Source organism: Melanotaenia boesemani, chromosome 11 (genome assembly GCF_017639745.1).
Source record: "Melanotaenia boesemani isolate fMelBoe1 chromosome 11, fMelBoe1.pri, whole genome shotgun sequence".
NCBI classification, from domain to species: domain Eukaryota; kingdom Metazoa; phylum Chordata; class Actinopteri; order Atheriniformes; family Melanotaeniidae; genus Melanotaenia; species Melanotaenia boesemani.
In genome coordinates, this window is record NC_055692.1 from 18,094,142 (window position 1) to 18,117,688 (window position 23,547).

The 23,547-nt window shown below is 36.4% G+C and overlaps 4 protein-coding genes across 6 annotated transcripts; 2 read left to right on the plus strand and 2 right to left on the minus strand.

Annotated features, from left to right (window-relative positions):
- Window positions 1-728: 728 nt before the first annotated feature.
- Window positions 729-5,284, plus strand: gtf2h3 (general transcription factor IIH, polypeptide 3). Its single transcript, XM_042000117.1, has 14 exons — window positions 729-767; window positions 869-973; window positions 1,111-1,190; window positions 2,206-2,312; window positions 2,803-2,945; window positions 3,039-3,101; window positions 3,741-3,770; window positions 3,862-3,890; window positions 3,971-4,045; window positions 4,147-4,200; window positions 4,406-4,474; window positions 4,562-4,697; window positions 4,812-4,848; window positions 4,964-5,284. The coding sequence occupies exons 2-14, from the start codon at window positions 964-966 to the stop codon at window positions 5,031-5,033; spliced, it is 903 nt and encodes a 300-aa protein (XP_041856051.1). The 5' UTR covers window positions 729-767; window positions 869-963; the 3' UTR covers window positions 5,034-5,284.
- On the plus strand, window positions 4,934-23,365 carry cfap251 (cilia and flagella associated protein 251). 2 transcript variants are annotated; one of them, XM_042000115.1, is made up of 21 exons: window positions 4,934-4,945; window positions 15,439-15,710; window positions 15,909-16,049; window positions 17,276-17,385; window positions 17,477-17,585; window positions 17,684-17,764; window positions 17,850-17,927; window positions 18,020-18,061; window positions 18,140-18,408; window positions 18,499-18,675; window positions 18,811-19,061; window positions 19,192-19,343; window positions 19,906-20,082; window positions 20,191-20,375; window positions 20,483-20,597; window positions 20,869-21,032; window positions 21,129-21,219; window positions 22,069-22,212; window positions 22,289-22,517; window positions 22,670-22,762; window positions 22,864-23,365. In XM_042000115.1, exons 2-21 carry the CDS (start codon window positions 15,555-15,557, stop codon window positions 22,989-22,991), a joined length of 2,892 nt encoding a protein of 963 aa, XP_041856049.1. In that variant the 5' UTR covers window positions 4,934-4,945; window positions 15,439-15,554; the 3' UTR covers window positions 22,992-23,365. The 2 variants fall into 2 exon arrangements, with proteins under 2 accessions (XP_041856049.1, XP_041856048.1); XM_042000114.1 differs by lacking the exon at window positions 4,934-4,945 and having other exon boundaries at window positions 15,246-15,710.
- On the minus strand, window positions 5,108-7,824 carry psmd9 (proteasome 26S subunit, non-ATPase 9). 2 transcript variants are annotated; one of them, XR_006012101.1, is made up of 7 exons: window positions 7,654-7,824; window positions 7,475-7,574; window positions 6,970-7,163; window positions 6,732-6,833; window positions 6,371-6,459; window positions 5,365-6,099; window positions 5,108-5,333 (listed from the first exon to the last, which is right to left on the minus strand). XR_006012101.1 is itself a non-coding variant. In XM_042000118.1 (6 exons), exons 1-6 carry the CDS (start codon window positions 7,777-7,779, stop codon window positions 6,072-6,074), a joined length of 639 nt encoding a protein of 212 aa, XP_041856052.1. In that variant the 5' UTR covers window positions 7,780-7,824; the 3' UTR covers window positions 5,108-6,071. The 2 variants fall into 2 exon arrangements, 1 of the variants encoding a protein (XP_041856052.1); XM_042000118.1 differs by having other exon boundaries at window positions 5,108-6,099.
- LOC121649352 (rab5 GDP/GTP exchange factor-like) lies at window positions 9,733-14,543 on the minus strand. Its single transcript, XM_042000116.1, has 9 exons — window positions 14,286-14,543; window positions 13,033-13,213; window positions 12,804-12,931; window positions 12,080-12,231; window positions 11,923-11,992; window positions 11,698-11,833; window positions 11,107-11,201; window positions 10,594-10,850; window positions 9,733-10,515 (listed from the first exon to the last, which is right to left on the minus strand). Exons 2-9 carry the CDS (start codon window positions 13,188-13,190, stop codon window positions 10,099-10,101), a joined length of 1,413 nt encoding a protein of 470 aa, XP_041856050.1. The 5' UTR covers window positions 13,191-13,213; window positions 14,286-14,543; the 3' UTR covers window positions 9,733-10,098.
- Window positions 23,366-23,547: the final 182 nt, after the last annotated feature.

Here is a 23,547-nt window from a genome sequence, read left to right on the forward strand (position 1 = left end):
TGATCAACTGTCTAGCTTGAGAAACTATTAATTTATTTCCCTTTGCACTGATTGGCAGCCATGCCAACTCCAACTTGCCTCTGTTTTTTTTTTCTTTTTTTTTCAAGTTTAATCATTTCATGTGAAATCTTCTAAACTTTAATTTGATAACTGTTTTTTTATTTTATTGGTGTGACTCATTTGCTGAAAAGTGGATGCTAGGTGGCAGCAGCTTTGAGGATTCAGTGTTTGTGTTTTATTTAACTGTATGAAAACCATTCTACAATCGAAAAAAATATTAAAAATGTTTATCTACACAAATTTGGTTTAGCTGAATTTATTCATTTACACATTTTCAATGTTATACTTTTTAGATAAAGGCTTATTACTGGGATGTGTTTAAATTGAAAATACAGAAGGCATTCGTTCAGCATGCATTTAAAGATTTTGATTATCTTCTACTGGTAATGACTAGTTTTCAATGCAAGATTTCTGTCTTGTTTGGACCTCTATTTTCATTCTTCTATCTGTACGGTTGTCAAATGAATTCTCTGCGCACATTAAGGATTTCCAGAGATATGCCACGCATCAATGCCACGCAGCATATGTGTGTGGCATATATCTGTGTGGCATACAGTACAGCACACAGTATCTGTGTGGTATTGGTGCTCTAAACAAAGTGGACGCTAGGTGGCAGCACTGCACCTTACGTTCTAATATGTATAGTAGAAGAATGTCCGGTCGGTCGCACGGTGATGACGCGAAAACAGTCCGTCTCTATTGTTGCTGTGGGTTGGAGAGATGTTATTTCACATAAATAAAATTATTTTTACTGAATGATATATTGCTTGAATATTTGCAGTTTTAACATACTTTTTGCGCCGCGTAGGTTGTGAGCCAAAGATGGAGGTCGACAGATGATAAAGCTGGAATAACAAGAGTTGACACATTTTGTCTCTTCGTTTTAAACGATAACTTGATGTGATGGCACAAGGTTAGTCTGTTTTAGCCTGACTCGCGTTAAGTGACCATGTTTTTCATGTAGTATTCCTACTTTTAGGGGGTAGATTTGTGAGTTTCTTCCACAAGCTGCATTTTGCTTTAAAAGAATACTTTTAATATATCCTGCAGAGGATGAAATCAATCTGCTGGTCATCGTCGTGGATGTAAATCCGATATGGTGGGGTCAGCAAGCTCAACGTGAGCCAGAGGTATGATGTTAAATTAACTCCTCAATTACAGTTTTATTGCATTTTCATGTCACGTAAAAATCATACACATAATCATTAAATAAATGCAATATAAACTGTCCAAATGGAAGGGGTGGGGGGGTCAAGTATGATATTAAATAATTTTCTTCTGTAAGTTAAAATTATATTAGTGATAAGAAGTCTAAATAATCCATTTTAAAGAAATAATAATGAACAACTATCTTTTACACGTAAGGCTGTTGTGGTCATGAAATTTTGTTTCATGTGTTTTTGCATAAAATTAGAGCTATCTGCTATTTTCTTTTTCCATTATTTTCTTTATTATTGTTATTTTTTTATTTATGTACCACCTTATCATTGCAAATGCCTTGAGGCTTGAGATAAACAGCTCATACAAAAAAAACTTATCAGAAGAAAGGGAGACTGACAATAGAAAACTATTAAAATAGTTTATAACAGTTTTCTGTTGTATTCGTAAATGGAAACTGTTTTAACAGTTTTCTAAAAGGATAATATAAACTCGCATAACTACAATCAATAATTTTTTAGGAACAGTTTTATTCAATTTTATGTATCTAATTGAAATTGTTTGGACACAGCATGAGAAAAAGTTGGTCTAAAGTTGAAGATAACACATGACAAATGGTTCAGTTTTTTAGCAAGGTAAACATTAAGATTAATTCTGAAGTAAGTATGACCCTTTTCTTAATTTTAGAATGGGGTTTAAGACAGTTTTTCACATCATAAACATGTACATATATGCCTTTATACCTAATTAGTTTAGTGGTGTGTGAATGAGTATGATGGAGAACAAAAAGTACCGCGGAGCCTGTATAAATGTATAGTCTAAAAAGTGCTGTATGATTGTTTGTGAATGGGTGAATATAGCTCACAGTGTAAAAGAACTTTAACAATTATGGTTAAAAATTCAGTCCATTAACATTTTCTTGAGTACAGTTAAATTAGCATTTTAAATATGTCCAAACAACACAACTTTACTCTTGTCTTTGTCCAGTTCACCTTGTCCAAATGTCTGGATGCAGTCATGGTGATGGGGAACTCCCACATGGCTATGACCAGGACAAACAAGCTGGCTGTCATCGCTAGCCACTGCCAAGACAGGTAATGTCACAGAACACTTTCCAGCAATGAACAGTACATTTAGTATGTTGCTTTTCTACAATTATATTTTAAAAAAGCAAAGATTCAACTTAAAAGTATAAAAAAATAAATATAATTTTATTAATTTAACTTATCTTTACTTGTTAATCAGTCTCATGACCATAAGATGTATTTTGTCTAACTACATTAAAAGCTGTTGGACTAAAGTACTAAACGGTGCTTGACATTGTTGAGACCACCTCCACATTTATCCACTAAAATATTAGAATGGTACTTACAAACTGATGTGCCATAAGGAGCCATTGCAGAAATAGTAATTGTACCTCAGTTGCAGCATGCTGTAAATAACGTTTTAAATGCAGGATTTTTACTATGGTCTACTACATTATTACATTTACTTAAATATTGATATTGGATATCAGAGACTGAAGTGCAGACTGTCTAATGCTTTGCTTCATTCACTGCTTGTATTAACATCTCTTCCACCCAGCCACTTCCTATATCCTAATAAGAGCGGGGGAGGAGGGGAGAACGGTGAAGATGATGCATCCTCCAGCAGGGATGGAAAATACGAACTACTATCTATCGCCAACAACCTTATTGCAGAAGAGATCAGGAATGTTATGTCGAAATGTAGGTACAAGGCTTTTTTTTCAGGAGGGTAAAATGAATGTAACATATATACAGTCACAACTGTTTGAAATCTGCTGTCTCATGTTCTTACAGCTGAAGTGATGGGGAATTCGACTGATGCTCTATTGGCTGGATCCCTCGCCAAAGCTCTCTGCTGTATCCTCTCAGTAAAAACTTAATACTTTGATACAGATCAGTTGGAAAAAGGAAGTTTAGTTGTGTAGTAAAAGTTTAATTTTGAGAATAAATATTAAGTTATAATTGACTTTTGAATTTCAGGACAAGCTTTACTAATGTAAAGAATGTTTTTTTTTTATGGGCTCATAATTTTTATTTATGATCTGGGACCTACTTTACATGAAAATGTAAAATACTGTTAATCATGACAAAATTTTTACCCTTTTGTTTGTGTTAGGGGAGAAACAGCATTGTTTATTAATTTCTCCACTTCTGTTTTTCATGTGTTAGAGTAGATTATACACTTTGCTGTTAAATCCCTGGCCCCACTGTGTGTGAAAGCGTCCTTTCGTAAGACAATGACCTTCACATTCCCTGTAATGGTAGCCATGTACCTGCAGATATCTCAGCCACCACTACCGCTAGAGGGCAAATCAGAGACACAATAAAGATCTTTGAGAACCGCTAACAGAAAAGATTTATATGCTGTTTTTTTAAAAAAAAATGTTGTGAAGTGGGTATTCAAAGGATTGCTCCTCATCTTTTTTTTCCTGCAGTGTGAAGTAATAACTTTGGCTGAGCTGTGTAGGAAATTTTCCTTAACGTTGAAATGTCCAGATATCCACAGGGTCTCTAAAGACCTGGAGGGTAATATTTTTTTTCTTTTATCAGATAAATATGCCTTACATTCTGTTGTCTTTCCTTGCTCTAAAATCTAAGTTTTCCTTTATTTCTTTAGTTGGACAGGAGATCAAATCAAGAATATTGGTAAGACTTAAACTAATTTAATGAGTGCTTTTGCTTCAGCTGACTTCGAGCTCATCATCTGCATTGATTGTGATGGATAGGTGATAAAAGCAGCTGAGGACTGTGCTCTGCAGTACATGAACTTCATGAATGTGATTTTTGCAGCACAAAAGCAGGTAAAAGCAATAATTTTACCCTGTGTTTGAACATCATTCTTTTATAAATGTGTTTATTGTATTCTTTTAAAAAAAAAAAAAAAACGCTTGTTTTAAAACAGAACATCCTGATAGATGCCTGTGTGTTGGACTCAGACTCAGGGCTCCTTCAGCAGGTATATTCTTCAGCTTCATTAACACGATTGAAGAAGAGTATTTTTACATCATTATAGGAATGATAGGAAGTGTTGAAGCACATTATATCAAAAGGAGGTTTTAATATACAAACAAGCATTCAGTCACATAAGTATTTCTTGTTGCTCTTTATCTTGTCTTTACCTTATAAAGTTTCTCAGAGTTTGCTGATGTGTTTGTCTTTAGGCTTGTGATATAACTGGAGGCTTGTACCTGAAGATACCACAGAAAGCATCCCTGGCACAATACCTTTTGGTAAGTGGATTATAGTTGAACACATTTCTAAGAACTTGTTTGCTGTTATGAACATGTGAAGACACTAGTTTGGTGTTTTGTGAACAGTGGGTGTTCCTGCCAGACGCTGAGCAGCGTTCACAACTGATGCTGCCGCCGCCCGCACACGTAGACTACAGAGCTGCATGTTTCTGCCACCGTAACCTGATTGAAATTGGTTACGTGTGTTCAGTTTGTCTGTCAAGTGAGTGAAATACAGTAGAAACAAAACGCATCACAATAATCCCAGTATTATTGCTCAGAGCTGTTCTGTTATTTTATGTTAAAGCCATTTCTCATCTTTTTTTTTTTTTTTTAGTATTCTGCATCTTCAGCCCCATTTGCACAACTTGCGAGTAAGTCTGTTTTCTTTTGAATACATTTTCAAGAAAAAAATGTTGTTGGTACGAATGACCTTATGTAGTGAAATTTAATCTTAATTTTGCTGAGATTGTTTTTTTTTTTCTGTAGGACTGCCTTTAAAATCCAGTTACCACAGATGGTGAAGCCCAAAAAGAAGAAACTTAAACTACCTGCGTGATTTCTTTTTCCTCTGAAAATGTTGTTAATTTAGTTTCTTGTTGTTCCACTCAGAAAAAAACTGTTCTGTTAGTATAGATTTGTAATAACTTTATTGGCTCTCCTAATGCAGCAAGGCCATGTGAAGATGCGGACGTCATCTGTCCTTTATCCTGACAAGTATTCTTAAATGCAAGGCAATAACTTTCCTCAGAAATTTGGTTAACAAGTTTATAAAGAAAATATTTTACATATTAAACATGCATTTAAACATATGGCCCAAGAATATTTGTTTTCACAAGTCTGTGTTATTTTGCTTGCACTGATAGAAACAGATGCTTGGTGATGCCAACTTTCTCCTTAACTGAATCAATACAAGGCACAGCAATGGAAATCTTTTACTGAATGATCACAGCAAACTGTTTCAAACAGGTTAAAGGGGTGTATACATCCTAAAGACTTCTCAATTTAACCAAAATCTTTAACTGCTTAATTGATAACAAAAGTGCAGTAGTTTATCAGCTTTCTAATATTCCCTGATTTACTCTTATTTTTAAGAGGCTGTCATTCCCAAGAGTTGAAGGTAAGCTGTTGATGTTCACATTCACCACTTTTGTTCATTGCTTCACATCACTGCAAGATTTCATAGCAACAGCCCCAGATACTGGCATCAGAACTCTTCACTGAAACGCTCACCCTTGAACCAAAATAATTGTGTGTACAACAGAATGGAAGTTAATGAAACAGGCTAACTTCATTGATATTTGCTAAGGGCATCCATGTTTGAGAAAAATTTCCTTAAGCCCCCTTTTTATCATGAAGATTAGCTGTTTATCCTAACTTAGAGTAATCAGCACAACATGCTGATAACAAGTGTTGCAACACTTTTTCCCCCCATAAATTACATTCTTAAAATCACCCTTGAACGAAGAAAATGTTTCATGTTTCCAATAAGATACAGAAAAATGAAAATAGAGATATCTGCTGTATTTACAAAATAAGCGTGGAACTATTCAGGGAAGACTTTCCAAAACTGGAATTCTGAAAAAAGTCTTGTGGATTATTGCTGGACTGGAACAATGTTGCATCTGGGGGAAAAAAAATAAAGATTTGTGACTAAATTAGCCCATTTAATAAAAGAGAAAGCTATTACTATCATAAATTGTATATATTCAAAGTGAGTGCACTAAACAGCTTATTTTACCTGCACCACTACATGGGAAACATGATTATTGACACAAAACATATGCAGCTTTTTTTCTTTTATTATTATTTTGCAGACTGATTTTGTTAATTTGATTTAGTTATTTGCTCTTAGTCCACACTTGAGATTATGATAGTGTCTCCTTGTGCACTCACCCCAGCAGACCTCTGCCTGACCATCGCTGTGGGGTCAGGCTCATATGAACTTTCTGGCCAGCCCTGATCACAGTCACACGAAAGGGTTTCTGTAAAAGAACAAGACAGAGCAGCTTACACTTAATTATAAGAAGCGTGTTCTGCAAGATTTTAGCAATAGAAACTGTCAAATCCACATAATATCAGGAAGTATAAATAAAGAGTACAATATAATGCTGAAAAGAGGATCAGGAGAAAAACAGAATAAAATGTGAACAACTGATGAGAGTTTACATTTAAATTTAGCTGAAATCTCAGTATTACTTAAAATATTCAAGGAAAATGCACAAGAATAAATCTGCCACACAAAAGTTAAACCTACTCCTTCGCTATGTTGCACCACAGAAGCAATGTTCTGGAGGTTCTGAAAGTTGTCCGTGTTCACAGAGCCAAACTCAATGACTCCATCACCAACTCTAAGCCCCTTTGAAACAAACAAACAATTATTATAATCTGAGAAAATAAATTGCATTATTTGTCAGTCTTAGCTTCAAACAATTGTGATGGTTCATCTGAAACAACTACTGGATAAAAAAAAAAGCACAGTTCACATCACTCACAGCTCCAGAGGCAGGTGAGCCTTCAGTCACAGCATCCACCCGTGCAAAGGGAGGAGGCAAGGTGACCCGCTGCTCCATCGCCTCCACCTGGGCTTCTGCCTCATCCTGCTCTCTCTTGGCTTTTTCTCGAGCGTGCAGTTTGTGCAAGGCTTCTTCTATCTCTGCCATGATAGCCTTGTGATCATTCTGCAGGCCTGGAAGACACAACCAAGACTTTAAAATGACAGGCTATTAAATCTCTTCAGAGGTTTATATATATAATAGATGTACATATTTAGAACCAAGACTGTCGTGTCATTGATTGTTTAGTCAATTGACAGAATACTAATCGGCGACTATTGTAACACTTGATTAATGGTTTAAGATAAAGTTAAATACAAGACTATTATTCGGTCGAAAAACACAACCCATTACCCGAATACTGTTCAAGAAGTTCACATGATGTAAACCAAGCTATTTTTAAATATGGTTTCAGAGAAAACACCAAAAGCATACGCCTGCTTACATGAAATGTTATGTCTTGCCGTCCTGATTTGGTACAAATTAACATCTGCTCGAGGGTAACCCTCAGCGTCAACAAGGGGACCTTCAACTCCAACACCCTGCTGTAAACAAGAGAACAATCATGTTTAGCTACGAACACCTGTAGCACTAAGTTATCCAGCCTGTGTGTGTATAACTTACGTCTTCTAAGACGTCATAATAAGCTTTAATCTGTTCTTCAATTTCATCTTTCTTTTTTATGAGGCTTTTTACATCGTCCATGGTTATTTCACAAATCCCAGAGCTATTGTCTCCCGTCGTCTTCATTGCTGGTAAGCTCGAGCTCCCTATGACGAATCTACTTCCGGTTTGTTGCTGCTGTTCTTCTTCTTCTGTTCATAATGAGGCGGTGTTGTGTGTTACTGCCTCCAAACGCCCACGGCCTGAAGCCACCAAATATTCCACAACACTTTTAAACACAGCTTGTTGGGAATTTAGTTGCTATCTATATTAAAATCAAATTTTATCAAATTATAGTTTAAAGTTTTTAGAAGTCTTTATACAGCAGTATAAATTGATATCACACAGTAAAAACCACAAAAAATACTATATGACAAATTAAAGTATAATCATAAAAATTTATTTTATTTATTAAAATATTCAAATGCACTTCTACAAAACTACTTGGTACTTTAAAATGTCTAATGCAATTGTTTTATGATATACTTAATCATTACAGTTATGTATTGTCTTCATTTTTTTTTAAAAATTGTTAAAGTAGCAAAGTGTTCTTGTTCATTATTGTGTCTTCTAAATATTAATAAAGGAAATATAAAAAGTCAAAGCGACACTTAAAAGTAGCTGGTTTATTTAAAATCTTAAATGCATTACTGTTTAAACTAATAAAAGGTAATTCAATATGTTTTCACATTGGTAAATGTAAGGCCATTATTTTATTTTTATTTTTTTTAACCCATCATTGAAATATGTGTCAATTCCATTTTGGCCTATTAATTATTTGAAAATCCTGAAGAGACTGTTACTGACTCACCTAAAGAAGTAAGCACCTTAGTAGGGGGCACTGGAAGAACTATATTCTTTCACTTCCCGACTTGTTTGTCATATAATTTAGCCTGAATTATGTAAGGAGCTCCAGAAAATGGAGATAAACCCCTTCACTATAGTCCAAATCATTGACTTCATGACAGACCGGTTTGTCTGGCTGAGAGTTTGTTTGTCTGAAAAGGTTGTCAGCAGCAGAAATGTATTTTTAGTTACTATTCACCCTGCATAACTCAGACTTCCAATACAACCGAAGAGTCCTGTCTGCCCCAGAAATATTCAGATGACTGCATTTGTGAGGTGTATTAGGGATGGACAAGAGGCTGAGTACAGGGAATCTTCTACAAGTATGTGGTAGAGAGTACAACCGGTTTAGCAGCTATCTGTTGGAGCAGCAGCAGCATCAGAGCGAAGGTTAACAACTGAACAAACTGGGAAGGAGGCTGGCTCTCTGCTGGGGGCAAGTTTAGAGTCCCTGGAGCTGACCGTGTAAAAGACTGTTATACATACTAGACAACTCTGTACACCCTTCAAGCACAAAACTGTTTAATGAATTAAGTCTATATTATATATATATAAAATTTATGTTTAAAAAATCTTGAAAAGGTAATCACTAACTATAGCACATCAAATCTGTACTAAAATATTTACATAAATATACTTAATATAATAAAAACTTATACAGGAGTATGTCTAAAAAATGACATTCAAGCTTTCAGATTTAACTGCTTTTCATCACTTTTTGTGATCATCTAAATACAGTAAATATTTTTCATGTATTCAACAACAAAAACAAATATTGATTATTTGTTAGGAAAAAAATATACATTTACACCCAGTCTCTATTATTAATGCTTCATTCAGGTAAGCACTGAATTATTTACACACCTGGTATACTCATATTCCAGTGACTTACTGGTGGACAGAATGTTGCATAAAGGGCTGTGTATCCACAAATACCACAAAAACACCTTCCTTGATTACACAAATCATCTTTAATATATTAGTGGATACCATTATTGATCAAAAGAAAACACTTTCATTTTCTTCATAAACCTTTCAACAGATAGAAACCTTTGTATACAATCTCAGATGGAAAAATGTGTTACAAAGAGTGTATCAAACTGTGAAGGCAACATGTTTACAACATAAGCCTCTCCTTCTCTCACCTGTAGTGATCAATATTCACATTTTTTTGTCACATTAGATTTCACTAAGGTCAGGCACATTGGTACACAAAATTACATGTTATAAAAACCTTTAAAGTGTTACCTAACACCTCTAAGCGTTCCCTGAGTGCTTAATGTTACTTCTGATTACTCTTGCTAATGAAGTGGAATGTGCTTTTTTTTTTTATCCTTCGTCCCCAAATACAAGTGCAAATCATTTCTAGTAACGTCACTGAAACATTACAAGTGTGTTGAAAGAATATACACCAAAGTTTCCATCAGGAAGTTTTCCTTCATCCTCAGATGCCTGAACCCCCCTTTTTTCAGGTGTTGAACATTGTGCAAATATGTTGATGCAATATAAACCTATTGTCTGCGTGTTAGTGCTGATGTAAAGTACCACATTTTTACAAAGCTAACAGTCTGTATCTTGTGAACCCAGGCGCTGATCATTAAACAAAAGCATTGTCTGCTCTTTATCGTCTCCTTGCTGGGATGCATCATGAGCAGAAGGTGAAACTACCTGTGAGACCTCAGCTTGTGCTGTCATCTCCATCCGCACCAGAGCAAACTGGGTTGTTGCTTCATCCAGCTGTGAATGAACTGTTTGGACCCACTTCTGCAACTGTGCATTGAGAACATCTGCTCCTTGGTGTAGCTTCTCTTGTCTGCCTTTTAGCTCTTCCAGTAGATGTTGTGTGTCACTGGCAAGCTGCTGTCTCTTGGTTAATGCAGCTGGAGCACGCTGACCCTGCATGTAGCCCGTAAACTCTTCTGGACTCAGGTTGAGTGCTGGTCCGTCAAGCTTTTCAATGAAGGCCACTGCACAAGACTAAATCAGGGGAAAATTTAGTTTTGAGTTATTAACAAACACACAGTGCTTTGGTATAGTAGCAACTATGCACCTTACCAAGTTTGTGAAGTAGTAGCCGCTTTCTCCTGCCATGAGACTGTGGGGGAGACCAAAACGAATCACGTACTGCATGTTGGAGTGTAGGCGAGGTGGATTGGCCTTAAGCACCACATAAATAAGGCCTGACAGGAAGTCATCAGCATTAGCTGGCTCACTGTTGGAGGTAGAGAGCGCTTCGAAGACGTGCTGACTGCATTTGGACACACAGGCAAGCTTGTCCTGTGGGGCTCTTTTGGCATCCATTTCAATAATGGCTGTTAAAAATAAAAATTCAGATATTTACAAACATGTGTGGGGCTTAACAGGCCGTAATACTGGAAAATACTCATTTAACTGTAGGCAAAACATTAGATTAGAAGCAAATTTCAGCTTTGTCGATTAATAACTGAATAGTTGGCTTAAGTCTGTCCACGTGCTACAAAATCTCCCTTTCTGCACCTTAAAAGTCACGATCAGTACGCATATTCTTGATAAGAAGGCAAATAAGTAAGGAATGATGATTTACATAACCTGTTATAGCAGGCATGAAGGGGTCGCTTGTAACTGGAATTGTTTCATCTGGAAAAGGAACGCTCAGCATCTGTGGAGTGACCCAGTTTAAGGAACTGCAAAGTAAAGACATCAGAGACATTTGAGTTTCAGGTTAGAGGATTAAATCATTGACAGCATTAGTCAGGATTGTCCTAATCTGGTTCTCGAGGGCAACTTCCTTATACACCCAATTCTCCTCAACATCTTGTCTTCAAGTTCTTCACAAATCTGTTTATCATTTAATAATTTGAGAAAAGTGAGTACTTGGCAGGGAAACATATAAATCAAATAAAATCGATCAGGATCAGGGGGAGATCTAAAGCCTGCAGGATTGTGGACCGGAGCTGGACACCGCTGTTCTATGAGATGTTTCTGATTGTATCAGCTGCATACAGTGGTAGCAGAATTTTTGTTATTGACCCTGCTCCCACGCACAAGTACACATATATACGCTTCCATGTGATTTCAGAAGTCATCATACACACCCAAAAATAAGGCCCCTCCAAAAGCCCCTGTGCAATTTGAACCCTGCCCCTGAAATAACTGACTTGAATAAACATAAAAAATTACCGTATTCTTCTCTGGAGAGCTAGGTCTTTCTGTTCGTCATCACAGCTATCATGGCAGAAAACCCATTTGTGCAGCCGTGTCATTATCAGCTTCTCCACATGTTCCATTATCTGAGTGACCTGATCCTCAGGAAAACCTGAAAAAAAAGGGGAAAACATAAAAAAAAAATGCATGTGTGATTTCATAATAAGCAGACAAGAATGTGCTGAACAGACATGTACCCACTTCTAAAATGTTCAGCAAAAGACTGGTAAAAGTCCTGCACAAGGTCCGACTGCTTCTGTACCGGCAGATCCTGGAAAGGTGGTGTGAATCAACCATCAGGATTTCACATATTAAAGAGAAGAAATGTGAAGTGTGAACATTTTTTTAAGGTAATTACATGGTAAGCTTCCATTGTGTTGAGGAACGCTGTACAGCGGGACTGTAAACGCTGGGAGGAGGGACTCCGCAATATCTTTAGGAAGCCAGTGAAGTCCCCCGGCTCAAGGTTCTGGTAGGCTTTCAGCACTTTTGCGTGGCTTTCAGGAGACTCTAAAAGGTCAAACAGTGGACATAATTTTCAGATTAAAAAAAAAAACTAAGTAGTATGACACAAAGAACAGCTCCTGTTGCTGGCTAAAGTATACACTGAGTCAACTTCAACTTCCAGAAGCACAATCCACAGGCTGAATTTAAACTATAAACCCACATGAGAGTTTGTCTATATACCACATACTAAAAGGAAAATGAAATTTTCTTATTACATAGCTGTAACTTGAACATGTGCTGAGAAGGTGTCTGGTGATTCATGCTAAATACTTGGATTGTGTCTCACTAAGGCATGCTGCTAAATTTACTGGTATATGGCAGCAAGAAAAAAATAAACAGCTTTTGTCAGCCTCCTGTTCATGGTTCACAAGACAAGCCTCAGGACAGCTCTCTGTTCTACTTTAGGATTGCATTTTCTTCTCTACAGTAGCAGCTATTAACTTTCTAAGATATATATCAGATTTTTACCATTGAGCCATTAACTTCTCAATCCCCCAGGCAAATTAAGCGTGTCTTGGAAAATTAACTAGTATGATACAAAGGTATTTTAAAATATCCTAAACTTGCAGACCTACCTTGAGGTTTTGGAGGCGATGAGCTGCCCCAGAAGAGTCTTCTCACTGTATTAATCCGACGACCTTTCTCAATGTTTTTCTTTTCTTCGAATTTGGAGAATGTGGGAAGTCCTCCATCACTGCTCGGTCTACAAGGAGTAACAGTATTAGAAATTTGAACCTAAACAAATTTTTACAAGCTAGGAATTATAAAATAATTGTAAGGTACCGAAATGTCATTTAAGTCTACCTTGTGTCTTGTCTTGGTGTTCCAGCTGGACGCGATTTCTCCCTCCAGCACTTGGAGCAGAAGCCTTGCCACGCAGGGTTTCCATAGTACCCACAGGCATTCTTGCAGAGCAGCTCTTCTTGAGAAACTCTGATTCCTCTTTGCTTATTTGCCCACATTGTAGAGTTCTCTTACAACCAACCTTTTGGAGACAATATTAATATTTCAAATATTAAACAACTACAGTAAAAAAAATAGTGTCAATAACCTAATTATTAGGCAAGTGGCCATTTTGAGACCTAAGATTTGATTATCATCTTATATTTAGGTTTACAAAAGGGCAAAAAAAATGAATGAAAGAAACTTTACTGGTTCTGGAAAAAAATCTGAAACACTAAAGGATGAAAACAACGACAAAACCTTCATCTGTACTGAAAATGGACTGAAAACTATCTCCCACATCTGCTGCCAGTGTCTTGATAATTTAGTAAAGGCCAACTGTGTCATTTATAATTATTATTAGCTACAGTTTATACTTAAAGAATACATGAGTGAGTTTGTAAACATGTCTGGATAATATCATGACAAAGACTATAGGCTATAATTTCTTTCTGGAAACATTTAGTTTGAAGTTTTACAACATTTAGGATTTTCTGTGGATTGAAGTTAATTATGTGGAACTGTGTCCACATAATAACTGAGCACAATGTGTACTTAGGTCTACTCATGATCATGTGGAGAGCAAAGTTTCTTCTGTGATTATGTCTGTATGATTACTCTCAGACTGTTCGTATTAATACACTGGTTGTGCTGAACTTGACATAAACATCAAGAACATGTTTTAGCTTATCATGTACAGCTTATGGTCCACCTGAATCCTAAAATAAAGATGATAAAAACCCAGGAAAACGTAATCTCGAGCACCATAAAGAGGCTCTGGATATCAGTGACAACAGGAATGGAATTCATTTCTGTCTAAACTAATTGAATTTGATTTACTGTCAAGTCCATGCTAACGAGTAGTTTCACAAAAAGAAATAGCCAATTTCGACGATATCTCATAGTAAGACCAAATACAACTGGTCACATGATTTCGTATAACTGTTAAAAGCGAAGCAGAACTCCGTTTATGTGAGTTGGTGCTAGCTAATCTCTAAAGCCGGAGCGGCTGACTGAAAGCTGAGAGGATTGGATAAAAGACCGCCATAATGCGATCGTTTAAAATCTTTAAATCAATCATTAAAATATCTCCTAATTAAATCAATGTTCCTCACCTGTCAACTAGGGAGCGGGTGAAAACATGACAGGCGTTAGCTGCTTTCTGCCTCCTCTGTCATAAAATCTTCATATGTAGCACAATAAAGGTGATAGACCTTCACATCCCATTAAATGACACGACGGGGGAAAAAAGAAGAAGAAAATAAATAAATAAACTACTGATGACAAAATATAATAAAAAGTTTGAAAAAAAAGTTGACGTTGAGACGTAGTGGGAAGTTCAGCTACTTCCAAAACCTCTGCAACCGGAAGAACGTCACGGACAACCCTGTAATGTCGCAGCGATTTCCTGACAGAATTAACTATTCAAAGTAAAAGTATCTTTGGAAGTGGATTAACTTTTCCACAATATCTTGAAATATCACATGCTTGACAAAGCTTACTTTCCGGTGCAAACAAAACATTTTAATTTCCGCTCCACGTGTAACATTCTAAATACTTTAGAATTATCTTTATCTTTGCAGCCTATGTAGACAATCTAAAGTTCTCTGTCTCTATATTTATTTAATTTAATAGAAATATAGTAATGCAATTACATGTGCTAAAGTTTAAAAAAATGCGTCCGTTTCAAATGTACAAAATTAAACTACTGCTGCTGCTGCTACTACTACTACTACTACTACTACTACTACTACTACTACTACTATTTACTGTTTGTGTATCAGAAAAAACGGGTTTCACTGACTTCTAGTGGTGCTAATGTGAAACTGTAATCTGCTGATCTGGAGCCCCTACAAAGACTTATAATTTTGCGAACAGATTTACATGGTAGAGCTATATTTAAATAGGATTGAAACTGTTCTTTTAAATTGTGTGTTGTTCTCCTAACATGTAGTGTATTTATTGTACTTGTTGTGTTTAACCAGATATATATATAAAAAAACATGGCAGTCAAAATATTTTAATATAAAAAGTCTAACCGGAAAATGTTTTGAATTTTTTTTTTTCTTGCTTAATCACGCGAACCATCTGTGTTTCTTTGTAACCAGGCAACGAAAAGCTACGCGCTACAGCTGCAAGTAAACATTAGCATGAACTGATAAAACAACGTAGATAAGTTAAGATTTAGCAAACGATTTCTCAGCATTAAGCTTCAAAATATTACAATATATTTAATAGCGTAATTTGTTTTGTATTTAAGTTTGCAAGATTATTATTATTATTTGTTAGGAGCGAAAACTACCTTCCTCAACTTGACAGAATAGATTAGAAAACTCGTGAGTTAAAAAGAAAAAGTGTGGTCAGTCGTCTTGTGTTTAGACATCATGTTAGAAGCTGAAGCTAAAGAAGGGGAGCCAAGCTCAGATGTCAGAAAAGTGGAAACAGAGCCTGAACTGAAGACGACTGGGCAGTCTCAAGTCTACACTGCAACCAAAGACAGTCTTTTCTCGAAGACAAGGCCTATTGGAAACCAAGCGCTGGTATGTATTGTCTCTGAGCTGAGGCCTTTTTTTGCAAACATGTGCAAAACGTACAAATATTTATTGTTCTGTCCTTCTGCACCCTTGTCTGTAAAATCTATCATATACATACTGCATTTCCCAAAATAAAAGAGTAATTAAGAACTTTAATTGGCTCATGACAATACTACAATTTTTTCTCTTTTTGATCTCCTTCAGTCATTAGAATGGGTCTTTGGGATGAATCCAGCTTTTCCTGTCTTCAGTTTGCAAGACCATGATCAACTGGTGGTCCTTTATGCTGGAACTAATGTTGGGATCATATATAATCACACCACAAAATCCCAGCATTTACTACAGGTAAATATCACTGCCAGAATTTAACAAACTGATGGATAGCGAGGTCTGAAAGTCAGAAACAACATCCACAATCAGTCAATCATATTTCAAGGTAAATTTAGAAGTAAACAGAAAATTTATGGATTTGACACATTTAAAAACTAGAAATTTCCACATACTATAAAAAAGGATAATAAAGATCATCCAAATGTAAGTAAAACAGTTGAATTGTCACGTATAAACTTCTTTGTGTAATCAGTACATTCAGATTTTCCTGGAATGTTATTCCTTCAGCTAAAGCACTTGTTCAAATTATTTTGTTCATTAGATTTTTCCTACAGTTAACAATAAATGTGCACATGTTTCCAGCAGATTACTTACTTTATAGCACTGTGATAGTGGGAAACATGACATCAAAACTTTCTTCCTTCCTCTACATCAAATCAAGACTAGCCTATAGGTTCCTAAAAAGGCAGTGGATGGCTTTATACACTTTGTGTAACCAAAATTAGTACAGTATTAGTATCAATAGTATCTTATGTGCAATCAGAAAGATGTAAAAGAGCACACTAAGGAGATCAGTACTTCAAACTTCATTTACAGAGAGGTGAAAAAGAATTGTAACCACTGATCCAATGTTTGTTTAATAAAAAATGAAAGACTAGTCTTCAAAAAAATCCTGTTAAACAAACATCTGTTAGTGTTGGTCTCAGAGGACAAGTAATGTGTTTAAATTACTCCCAGGCCACTTGTGGTGAGCTCAGGTCTGTTTTTTCTGATGGATTCATACCTCAATTGTAGCAGTAACCAAAGTGTATGGATGAAGATTAACAGATGTGCTGTGAAACGTGCTGCTGGGAATGTTCAAGTGTGGTACAGGAAGTTTAGCTACTTTGTACTTGGTTTGCAGGGCAATGAGCCCAAAGTACAGCTCAAATTTTTTGAAGACTAAACATCTCTGACTGTCAAATACTTTTAGGATAAATATCTTGTCATGCTGGATTAACATGGATAATATGGTGTTGCACAAATTTGTGGAATCCATCCATCTCAAGTTTGTCATCAAGCAACATCAGGAAACAAATAGAAGAAAAAGCATTAGCATATTTTATAAATGACACTTCTCACTCCAAATGTTATTTTTTGTCAAGAAACATTTTGGACCTAGCTGAATGTTTTCAATATGAGGTTTTTGTTGCTACACTGCTAATTCTAAATGTCCATAGTTTAATTCTTAATGTCTTCAGGGTCACTCCCACCCCATCTCATGTATGTGTGTAAGTGAAGATAGACGTTGGATTGCAACAGCAGATCGTGGGTCACAGAGGATGGTGATGATATGGGACTCCTACTCTGGGTAGCTCTCAGTTCTCCATATGTTAAAGCATTTGTTTTTAGACTGAGTCTTACTCTTGACGATATCCCTGTTTGTGTTAAAAACCTTTTAGCATTCCTGTGCAGACATTTTTTGACTGCCACCCTGATGAAGGTGTCATTGCTATGGCATTTTCAAGTGACACAAAATATCTGGCAACCCTTGGTAGTGAAGAAGTTCAAGTGAGTATAACAGCATGACTATACAAATTAATGACAGTGTACACTGAACAGCACACTGCTGTTAACGTTTTTTTTTATATATATAAATGTCTTTCCAGTGTGTCTGCATTTGGGATTGGACCAGTGAGGCACAAAAACCCTTATGTTGCACCAAACTTGATCCCAATCTTGGTTTTCAAGTCAGTGATCTCTTTTCTTTTAACAGTTGAATATCCTGGAATTGATGTAGGAGGTTTAATGTTCAAATGTTGAAATATGTTTTAGGATTACATTATTTTTAAACCAGGGGATAGTACTCAGCTCCTCAGTATCAGTAAAAGTCATGTCTTATTCTACAGCAGGGTAAGTTCCACTTGTATTTGTAAGTTAAGAAAAAACAACAACACAGTTGTAGGGTATACATTTATTGCATTAACCAGCAGGTCTGTTTCCAGGCAAAGGAAAGTCTGCAGTTCTTTGCACTGAAGCTCAAGAAGGTATCAAAATCTTGATAAGAATTTGTGTTTTATGCGTTTAAATAATTTGATAGATGTTTGATCTCTTTATCATTTCAGTTCAGTGACGCAGCTGCAAAAGCTCTTCGTGCTAGCGCATTTACTCAGCCTTCTCCTGATGCTTCTACAACTGTCCACATCGCTGACATGTCCCTCAGTCTGTCTGTGTTTCACTTGACAAATCCTCAGATCCTAACAGCCACTGCAGGCAGCATAGTGGTGTGGGATGTCAAGGACTATTTGACTGATCATCAGAGCCTGCACTTTAAAAAAAAAAAACTAATTCACCTTCAGGACCACCTGATCACTTTTCTCACCATGACTGATTGGTACCCAGAAGCAGAAATTTTCATTGTAGTTGCTGATTGAATGTTGCTTTGTATTTAATGGGTGACTTTTTGTATCTTTTCATCTTACAGCTATATCGTAACTGGTGATGTTTGTGGCCAAATCTACTTTTATGATGAATTATTAAGGGTTCTCACTTGGTACAGTGACTTTAATCTGGACGCTATTGTTTCCATTTCCTTTTCCAAAGAGTGTTCAGATGGATATCTGGAGGACCACACTCTGGAGGCCAATCCATTAATTGTCAGGTATGATGTCCGATCTAATGTATCTTAAACCTATACTGTTTTTTCTTTTTTTTTTTTTGTATTGGGAGAAAATGCAATTAAAATCCCTAAGTAGGCTACGACTTGTTAGTCAGTCTGATGTTTCTTCTTCTGCAGGAACTTTATAGTGTCAACAGTCAGTTCCAAAGTTGTGCATGTAAAAACACAGAACAGCATCCCACAGATTCTCCTGCATGAGGATCATGAGCCTGTCTATGCCTTGGCATGCCACCCCAATCAGCCAGCTGTGGCCATGGGTAACCAAAGGGGCACTTTAAAAGTGTGGGACTACAACAACAAAACAATCATTGGCAGCAGGGTCTTTGAGACAGAGAAGCACATTCAATGTATGATTTTTGACCCTAAAGGTGAGCTAGTTTGCTTCCTTGTTGCCGCAAAACACAAAGCTGTTCCATATATCATTTACCAAGCATTTCCTTTCTGCTCTGTGATTTTGATCTTGTTAAATTCAAGACCTGCACTTTTGTCTCAAAACAGGGCGATACCTAGCTGTTGGTTTTGGCAGTGGAGCTGTTCACCTATTAAATTCCCGCACTTTGCAAAGTGATCCGGAGGAATGTTTCCATTACACAACAGAAAGCATCCACCTCATCACCTTCTCCTTAGACTCACAGTACCTTGCCACTGCGGTGAGCATGTCTTAGAGATATGACTAAACTTAGCTGGATCAGACTGAATGGCTCTAGGATCAAATATGTGATACAGTGTTGATATATAAGGAGGGAGAATACAGGAGAATATGTGTTTAACATGTGATTATGCATTTTAAATTTACTCTTCATTGCTTTAAAAAGACATTTCATTTGTTTGTTTATTTGTTTAAAGTTGGATTATGTGCAGTTCTTAGCAGTCTGTCTAACCTACAGTGGACAGCAGCCTCAGTTTGGAAAATTAAGAAGCTAAGCTGTAGCTTCCCACAAGTGGCCTACAGCTGAGCAAATGTTCAACAGCTAATGCAATTCAAACTTTAAAAAATAGATACTATACTATACTAAGATACTATAAAGGTAAAACTTTTAGAACTATGTAAAAGTTATGCTCAGTGTTATACTATCCAACAAGACTGGCACAACTCTTGACAGACTCAGCTGATCAATAACTAAATACATACATATCCCAACTTTAAAATTAATTGGTTTGTTTTTACTGAAACTTGGCATGAACATTTTTTTTATCCATGTTCATTGTTAGGACACTGGCAAAGCAGTGACAGTGTTCCACTTGCAGAAAAATAAAGATTCCCTTCCTTGCTGGATGTATCTGGGAAGATACTGCTCTCATTACAAACCCATCAAAGATCTTCTCTTTGGGGTCTATCTGGACAGCACCCAACCAAGACTGCTATCTTTGGGAATGGACCGCAAACTGGTATGCCCACTTTGTGCATTCAGCTGTTTTGTAATACAGTTTTCATTGCAGTTTTTTATTACATGTTCCTTTTTATATATATATTGTGTATGTGGAACTGAATAATAGGTGGAGTATGACCTGGAAAAGAGCACTGTGAACAAGCTTCTCATCCTAAGCTCGGAGCATATTGAACAAAGTGCTGTGCCCTTGTGCATGACTTGGTATCCTCCCCTTACAACAGAACAGTTTATTCTCATAGCCTCAGACCAGTACAAGATGAAGCTTTTCAACAGCACAACCAAGATGTGCAGGTTTGTAATGTACTTTAACAAGATCACGATATATGTTATTGACGCTGTCACTCTAAATTATTGGGAGGGATTATTACATGTTTGTGTCATGTGTTCTATAAAAATAGAAAGACTCTCCTTGGTCCTACATTTGGCACTCCCATCAAACAAATATTGGTTCTTCCCAAGTCTAACGAACCCAAGAGAAGCTCCTATCACATGGCATACATCACAGAGGATAAGGTTAGTCTTAAAATGTGTTTGTAGCAGTTTATTGCATAATCTGCTTAATTGTGTTTGTAGTTTTTATTTAATCAAAATGTGGCTTGAAATCATTACAAAAAAGAAAAGAAACAGCATGTTGGACCCTAGCAAGTGCTGTTTTTCAAAGCTTTTCTTATTTCTTATTTACCTGATGCATGTTGTCACAGTGTTCAGTTGAAAGTGAATTAGGTAGTACAGTGCTGTTTCACATCTTTTATATTACCAGTAAGAATGCTTGTATGTCCTGCAGGTGGGCCTCCAGATTTTGCCTCTGGATGGAAACCCTTACAAGTCCAGTGCGCTGGTCTGCCATCCAACAGGGGTGTCTGCCCTTGCCTGCTCCAATGATGGGCAATTTGTTTTTACTGCAGGAGGATCTGACTGCAGTGTCTGCTCATGGGAAATAAACCTGAGGTAGAGTTTACTAATACCAACTTGAGAACAAGAGGAAATGCATAAACTGTTTTATGACGTTTCCTGAAACAGGTCTTCTTTTTATGGTTCGTACAGTGTACTGGAAGCCACGGCCACCATGGGTGGAAAGGACATGGTGCCCTTTTATACTCTCTTAGATGGAGGAAGAGATGGCAGGTTTTACAGGGTGAGTTCAACATTTTGCTTTTACCCTATGAGCAATGAGTGTAAAATAAAAATCAATAATATACTGTAATACCTTGTTGATAGTTAAGCATTATGAAGTGAAAAATAAAGACTCCACAAGTTTTAATTCAGTTGACCTCATTTGCTCAATGCCTCTGCAGATGTTATTATGTCAGCATGCAGCTTTCTGCTGAAAGCAAACTTTTTCTCTACACTGGCACTGTTAAATTGTACCAGTGTATAAACCATAGTGTCACACGGTTTATCTGATTCTTCATGTGCCTTTAATTGATTATCATTTTACATTTATACGTTGACTGCTGTGGCGGTTGAGCGAATATCCACCAACTGGAAAGTTTGTGTCACTGACTTCTTCATTCCACATGTCCAAGTTTTCTTGTCCAAGATACTGAATCTCACATTGGCCCCGAGGTGTTTGTCTATGTGTGAACACGACATAAGCAGTCTGTGTTAAGAATGGTAATTGCTGTGTGCCTGTTAATTGGTGAATGTGGCATGTTGTTTAAACAGCTTAGATTGATCATCAAACTAGTGAAGTGCTTCAGTAGTGAAGATGACAGGTTAGCTTCATCATATGCAATTTAGTATCAGATATGTTGAGTTCTTTAAACTTCTGGAGGAGGTTATTTTTATTATTATTGTTTGTTCACTTGGTGTCTTTAGAGAAGAAACATAAAATTCAGCATTCAAGCTTTAATTTTTTTAAGGCATTATGACATTTCTAGTTTATACAAACCCAAGAGATTAAGATATAAGTGAAAATATTTGCATTTACAGCAACACTATAACCACAGCTTCTCAGAGTTCTGAGTTTTTTCTTTGTCTTTAGGAGATGGAAGATGTTTTCTACTACTGCTTAATCCGTCATCATGGCATTGACTTGATGAAGAAACAACAAGTGCCTACAAAAATTTCCCTGTCAGATGTTCCCTGTCTAATGAGAGCACTTGGGTACTTTCCTACTGAAAAAGAGGTATGATGGACACAACAGAAATACCTTTTTACTCATCAGAACTGCTTTAAAAGTTCAGTTTGTTATTTTTCCCCAGATAGAAGACATGCAAAATGAGGTCAAATTCAGCAAGTACGCCGAAACAGGAAAATATGTGACTGACATTGACCTGGAGGAATTTATTAAGCTGTATGTTAACCACCGGTCAGCTTTTGGCATCTCAAGCAATGAGATTGTCCAGGCTTTTAAAGTCCTTGGTAACACTGACAGTACAGGACGGCATGTTCTGCTAAGACATGAGCTGCTAGAACTTCTTCAAGTTCGAGGTATGCTTAAGACCAGAGAATTAACAAAACATTAGTCTGGATGTTTTCAGTTTTGGCACTGTAAAATTATTAAGAAAAGAGCTCCTCTGTTCTGTATTTTATTATCAGGAGTGAGGATCCACTAAAATGCATAATTTTTATATTATTAATAGGAGAATGCATGACAGAAGAAGAGGTGGCAGAGTGTTTTACTACACTTTTAGGCCTCAATAAAGAGGAAGAGGAAGAGGAAGGCCATGCACTCGGTGAGCATGACAAATATGTCAGCATGTAAAATGAAAACATACAAGACATGAACCGACAATTTCCATTATTGTAATCATCACTGTTTAATGTGTGCATTCAGGTGAGGATTCAGAGTATTCATTGGGGGGTGCAATCCCAGATGAGATATCTATGGAAACTTTTACAGGTTACTTCCTGGGTTTACCAACCCCAGCAGAGCAGAGTCTCAGATCTTCCTCTTCAGAGTGATAAATGCATGGACATGTTAGTTAGTAAAATAAAGCTTTACAGTTACAAGAATTTCATTCTGCTGTTTTTGTTTGTTTGTTTGTTTTTTCGTTGTTGTTTTTGTTTTTAGATGTATTTTTATAACATGTCCTAACAGAGACAATGTATTTTGTGTGTGCATTTAAAATGTGATGAATAAATGTCATTATTAGGGGGGAACTATTTTATTATTTAAAATTACAGTGATTGCGTCAGATTTCTTTGAAACAGTTACTCATTACAAGGTATTAATATAATTTGTGACAATCTATTAGGTTTATAAAGCATGTAACATACCTTGAATATGTCTGGACTACTTTACTGTCAAATATTGTAAAAACATATAAAGCTGGCTAATACTTGGTTGTTTTCTTTAATGAAGTTAAATTTTTGTCTTGTGTTTTAAGGATGTAATATAAATATAATCAAACATAATGTCATGATATTATTATGATTTTTTACATATATTCTGAGCAGATAATAGTTATATAGTTGTATATAAAGCTGGATAAGTATTTCAACCGAAACAGAGGTCCGT